The sequence below is a fragment of the Penaeus chinensis genome, chromosome 18 (assembly GCF_019202785.1).
Source record: "Penaeus chinensis breed Huanghai No. 1 chromosome 18, ASM1920278v2, whole genome shotgun sequence".
NCBI classification, from domain to species: Eukaryota; Metazoa; Arthropoda; class Malacostraca; order Decapoda; family Penaeidae; genus Penaeus; species Penaeus chinensis.
This window is the reverse complement of record NC_061836.1, coordinates 24,817,572-24,823,922: the sequence shown is the minus strand read 5'-3', so window position 1 is coordinate 24,823,922 and position 6,351 is coordinate 24,817,572. Positions and strand designations below refer to the sequence as shown.

The following is a 6,351-nucleotide window of genomic DNA, read 5'->3' as shown; positions in this document are numbered from 1 at the left end:
TACTAGATGTGAGCCTTTTGAGAAATGGCTTCATTCCCACTACCTATTAGGATGTGGTGATGGTTTTGCCCATCATGTGGATTTTATCTTATTTATTAAAAAATTTCTGCTGCATCAACATCTAAGGTAATTAGCGGTGTATTCAAAATAGCATGAAGCTTGGGGGGCAAAACCCCCAAGTAAGGAAGTGCTATTTGACATCAAAGGTCATATGGTAAGGTGGAGTAACGAAAGGGGTTAGGAATTAGAATAAAGTTACAGGTTGAATAGTACTAGTGGGTAGTATGGGAGTGAAAAGGGTAGAGAGAGAGAGCTGATGGGGTATAGTATATGGTAAAAATTGATAGAAGGGAGTAGGAGCAGGGTAGAGAGAGAGAGCTGATGGGGTATAGTATATGGTAAAAATTGATAGAAGGGAGTAGGAGCATTATGTTAAGGTATTGTGGGAAAAACGGCAAAAATTTGGATAAGTGGACAGAATAAGGGGATGAAAAAAAGGAAAAGGAAAGGAGGAGAAGAAAAGACCATGCAGAGGTCCAAGGCAAGAGCAATCCCCTACAGTCACCATCTCCTAAGCTCCCCCACAACAACAAGCAAGGCATTGGGGGGTATGTTTGGATAAGTCAGTTGAATAAGGGTTCATATATATACTTTCATTGGCCCATTATTTTTCTGTAATATGATGGGTATGTACTTGGTTTAGCCATAGCATGTGTATATATTTGTATATAGTCAAAGAAAATATAGTTTATTTGATAATGTTTTTACATGTACTTATTCACATCTTTTTCTAGGTTCTGCCATGATTTTCCTCTATAAATTGGTAAATCTATTTGTCATTTCATATACTTGGCAATTGCATCCCCCTGCCTTTCTGTGTTTGTTTGTCTGTCTGTTTAACCCCTTCCCGAAGGGTCACGTCTCTGGACGTCATAGCAAACCGCTCGAAAAGCGTCAAAGCGCTACAAGGCGGTGATTCGGCTTGATGTACAGAACTCCCGCGCTCTAAGTCAGTGTGTTACCATTGATCGCCAGTTTTTTTTTTTTAGTTTTCTACACCCGTCACCAAGGGGTTAATTATAACTTCTTGTATCCGGGTGCCCTGTGGCCTGGCTCAAATGTGGACTAAAATCCTGCCATTAGGCTTGCTTGAGTGGCAACTCTCTCAGGCATGGTTTCTAAGTCATGCCCACATGAACACTCTTGTGTGGTATCAAAATTCCTTGTCTTTCTTTGCACTGCTATTGCACATCAGTGTATTTTTGATGCTGTGCCATTTTCCGAGGAATACTATAGTCATTTGTTAAGCTGGTACATTACAATTGATGGGAATATAGAATTGTACTTTTTTGATTGACGCTAGTTATATCTTGATATCTCTTATTCACAACACAATTTATAGTGTCAATATGCATTTATAAAAGATAAGTGGATGTATTGAGTATATTGGTGTTCATATGGGAGCTTTCGTCCTGCACATTTCTTAAAATATAGTTGTCAGCATATTTTCCTCAGAGAGCTTGACCTTCAGGTACTCTGTTAACCTACTGGATCTGGTTGCTTCATGGCAATCACATGGCCGAAAATGCAGGCATTAGTCTTATGTGTGCAGCTGCCCTGATGGCTACATGGCATGGAGGGTGGGCCTCCCCTTTGCAATGTTATCTCTTTTTATGCATAAGCATTTTTAGCTTTTTTGCCATTTTCTAATGTCCATATTTGTCATTTGATTTGCTTTATCCATATGATATAAAGTTGATAATAGACTGTTTTCCTAGCACAATCTCTAGGTAGTCCATAACTCATTATTAATAAGCAAGTAACTTTTTTTGTATTAATCAATTGTATGTAATACAACCTACACTGTTGGTCATGGCAGCCAGGAATAGGATACTGAGCATGGAAATGTGTCCCTGGAGCCAGTGGTCCTCCAGTCACGACTCAAGTACACTACATTCACACTTGTTTATTCATGGAAATAATGCAAAAGCCAAGCCCCTCTCTAAATAACAAGAGTCTAATCATCCTCCAAGAAGTTTGTGCACTCATGGCGAGTCTATCCAGTCACCCTGGCCTTTAGCTGAAATGCTCATGACAGCAAGTTCACATCACCCTGGCCCACAGCCAGATTTTCCCATGATGGCATGTTCATATCACCCGTTCCTCAAACCAAATTTTTCCATGACGTGAGGGTCACATCATCTGGATTGTAAGGGTTAATGGGGCACCATAACAATGTTGTTGCCAAAAGTTGAGAGTAGAAAATATCCTGTACTTCAGAAATGTTGAACTAGTTTAGTTCATAGAAGCTTTGTGCAGATGGATAAGTGAACTTGTTTATGGCTGACCTACCAGCCATGTTGTAAGAAAGGTGTTCATTTATTTATTTATTTTGAATTTCTTCTTGCACGATGAAATTGAACTTGGTATTAACAACCACAGTGTCTCTCAGTGAAGTGTTTTGTACTGCTTTTTATAATATTGATTAATGAAGTTCATACAATGTTTGTGTCCACAAAAAACATGCATGTAAACATCACTTAATTCATAAAATTCAGTAAGTGCACACATAGAAATACTGGGATTCAATCTCATGAGAAATGATAATTTCACATCTGCTTCGATGTTCTGGCACCCATAAACCAGCAACACATGGCAATGAGTGTGGACAGAATCTCAGGTGATTGCTCTTACTTTGTGCTGTGGTTGTGGGATTTGAGACTCTGATGCTGTTAGTTCTTTGCTTATCCTTTTTTTTTTTTTTTTTTTTTTTTCCAGCGCTTTTATTGACAGCAGTAAATGGCTTGTCTGGAATTAAAACAATGGGGTGAGGGGAAGTATTGTCTCTACACCTCTATTTTCATCTCCTGTAGGCAGCCTTGATTAAGGACCTTAATGGTAATAGTAACCAAATTATAATCTGTCTGGAACAGGCAAAGAAATTATAGATTGAGAAGCTGCAGGTACATCTAGATGCCCGGGATCCACAGCTAGTTCAAAGAGCATGTTTCATTACTAGATGTGAGCCTTTTGAGAAAAGGCTTCATTCCCACTATCTATTAGGTTTTGGTGATGGTTTTGCCTATCATGCGGATTTGATTTGATTTATTGAAAATTTTCTGCTGCATCAACATCTAAGGTCATTGGCAGTGTATTCAAAATATAGTGATAGCATGAGGCTTGGGGGCAAACCCCCAGGTAAGGAAGTACTATATGACATCAAAGGTCATATGGTGGTATGGTAAGGTAGAGAATGAAAAAGGTTAGGAAAGAGTTAATGATTAGGGTAAAGTTACAAGTTGAATAGTACCAGAGGTAGTATGGTAGTAAAAAGGGTAGAGAGAGGGAGCTGATGCAGTATAGTATAGTAGGTAAAGGTTATAAGGAAGTAGGGTACATTATAAAGTATTGTGGTGAAAACAACAAAAATGAGTTTAATGATTTGGATAAGTGGACAGAACAAGGGGATGAAGAAAAGGAAAAGGAAAGGAAGAGGAGAACATGCAAAATTAGTTGAGGTCTGAACTGAAGTCCATGGCATGGGTGACCCCCCCCCCCCCCCCACACACACACACAGTAATGAGCAAGGGATGGGGGCATTATGTGGATTGGGCCTTACACTGGGATTAGGTAAGTGTGCTCCAACTAGTTCCTGATGCCATTGGCTTTACATTTTGTCTTTCAAGAGTAACTGGCATTTATTTTCTTTAGCACTATCTTCATGTTTGCCAGAATTCAGCAAGGGCAAATCTGCCATTTTCAGTGCATTTTCCTATCAGTCATGTGTATGACTGAATGTTAAGGACTTACAGAGCCTTTTATTTTTACAGTTTCCTGGAGTAGTAGCTTACAACATGAGCAAGGCAGCTGTGGACCAGTTAACCCGTTCTGTAGCACTTGAAGTTGCAGAGCGTGGTGTTCGTGTTAATGCTGTCAATCCTGGAGTTATAGTAACCGAAGTACACAAGAGAGGTGGCATGAGTGAAGAGGATTATAAAAAGGTATATTTATATTCTATAATTCAAAATCAGATATAATTTATCAGATTGAATGCATTTATCAATATGAATTTTTATGCTTGCCTGTTTTCAGTAAAAAAAAAAAGTTTTCAACATAAACCTTTTTCAAGACATCACCTGAAACATCTGAAAATTTGGATAGTCCATAAAAGCTTTACAGGCTTAAGTTTAACCTCTTATAGCTGGGGACACCTATAGCCATCATGAAAAAACAACTCTTCATGATGGGTATGGCTTTAGGCATCACGACTTGCTAGAGCGAGTGGAACAGGAATTGCCAGAAGTCACTGGAATGAGTGATACCCAGAAATTTCTTGTCCTGTCATTGTAGGGTTAAATTTAATTTCTAATGCCCTTTTAATTCTTTACTTACAGTTTCTGGAACATGGAAAGATAACTCATGCTATGGGTCGAGTTGGAGAGGTGGAAGAGGTATCCAGAGCTGTGGTGTTTTTGGCTTCAGACAATGCTTCTTTTATCACAGGTGTTACCTTGCCTGTTGACGGTGGGAGGTCTATAATGTGCCCACGATAATGATGTTGCCTTCATAAAGATATTGTATACTTAGCATTAATGTGGTATCCCCTTCCCATCATTGGCATTGTTTTCAAGTGAACCTTGTTTACTCCAATTATTAATGTTTTGATTGAGATTTTTACATTTCATATTAAACAAAATCTGTAACTACATTTTAATTTGTGATTTTCTTAACCTTCCTGAATCAAATCATGGTAAACCAACTGTGTGCAAATAATGCTTTTGACTAAATCTATGTAATCCTTATTCCCTCACCCTGTCCCCATTAAAAAGAGAAAGAAAAAGTAAACAAGTATCAGTTAAGGTAATATAAAAGTAAATGGCTATATATTTAGATATGACACTAATGTGTGTGTGATATTTAAGTAATTTTTACATTTACTGATTCAAATACGGGAAATAAAGAATACTAGGCCTATATTACCATATATGCATTTTTCTTTTTCTTGTCTTAATAAAGATGGTGATATGAAATATCATGTTTACTCCCCTGTAAAGTTGAACACATTTAAATGAAACTTTTATACTATTCAGAATTTTATTATAGAAAAATATGAGTACAACAAAATGTTATACTACATTTTCAGTGACCATAACCTGATAGAGCAATCTGTTAACCTTTTTTAACATGGTTGTTAGCTTCCAAAAAATAAATTACGGAAAAGAAAAAAATAAATAAAAATGTAATTATTTAAATAACTAAAAGGGTAGTTCTCAACTTCCTGACTGCTGGGCTCTGATTTTGGGTTGTCAGCACTTATTAATTGAAAAGTATTAAAAAGAACTGCGTATGTTTAAAACATTAGTGCAAGGATATGCATGACAATAAAAATATATATTTGATAAGGCTGTGCATTACAAAACTGACAATATAATTTTAGATAATAAACAATTACAATACTAAACTTACCTAAATCTACAATTAGTGGTTCTTAAACAGTTTTTTCTAATCCCCCTTACCTCCTATGCCATATTTGTAGTTCCCCTCCCCTCCTTCCCATATACACTGCAAATTCAAAATGTCTACAAATATAAAAAAATGACAACCTTGAATATCAGTTATTTTGGTGTACTTCATGGGTGGGTAAATTTACAGTATAGTATACATAAAAGATAGTGGCAGTAAGTTACACTGGTAAGACTGAATATAACTTATGATGCATATAAACCTGAGCCCTTGCCCTGCACAGGGACTAAAAATGGCCAATCCTATGTCTGCTGTCTGCAATGGCTAGCAAGTCAATTTTCTACTTTGGTGCCTCCTGTACCAATTGTATCTTAAAAATACACATTCAGGCTTTCTCCAACAGTAATATGAAATAAAGCCATACCTTTCCCAAGAATTATATTCTTTGTAACATATGTTTTTGTTACATGTTTACAACAAATTTTGCGTCAATTACACTACTGAGCCCTTGCCTCCAGATTGCTCCCCCCCTCAATTCATGTTCTCACCATCTTCCATAGATTTTCCTAACATTCCTAGAGGGAGTGTTCTGTAGTAATGCTCTAATTTTATTACCTGAATGGCTGAGAATCCTAATTTTAATTTATCCTGAAATAAGATACCACTATTTTACTATTAAATTTAAAAGGGTCTCGGAAGTCTTTCAAGATAATATTCAAGAAGATAAGACAATATTGAAGATGATAATACTGAATATACAATTGATAATACAGAAAATTAATTATGTTTAAAGATGCCGTGAATATTGGTACTATTAGGCAATTACCTTCTAAAACTGATATCTTATAAGAACCAACCTGTAGGTTTTTAAATCTATGAGAAGAGTAT

General features: G+C 36.7%; 1 protein-coding gene across 1 annotated transcript in view; it reads left to right on the top strand.

Moving 5' to 3' along the window:
* The window catches only part of LOC125034500 (3-oxoacyl-[acyl-carrier-protein] reductase FabG-like), a 17,134-nt gene extending 12,420 nt beyond the window's left edge, over positions 1–4,714 (top strand). Inside the window, exons 5-6 of the mRNA XM_047626320.1 lie at positions 3,831–4,001; positions 4,395–4,714. Coding sequence (XP_047482276.1) covers positions 3,831–4,001; positions 4,395–4,553 — 330 coding nt within the window. The 3' untranslated portion in view covers positions 4,554–4,714. The remainder of the gene's footprint in view (positions 1–3,830; positions 4,002–4,394) is intronic.
* The last annotated feature ends 1,637 nt before the right edge of the window (positions 4,715–6,351 follow it).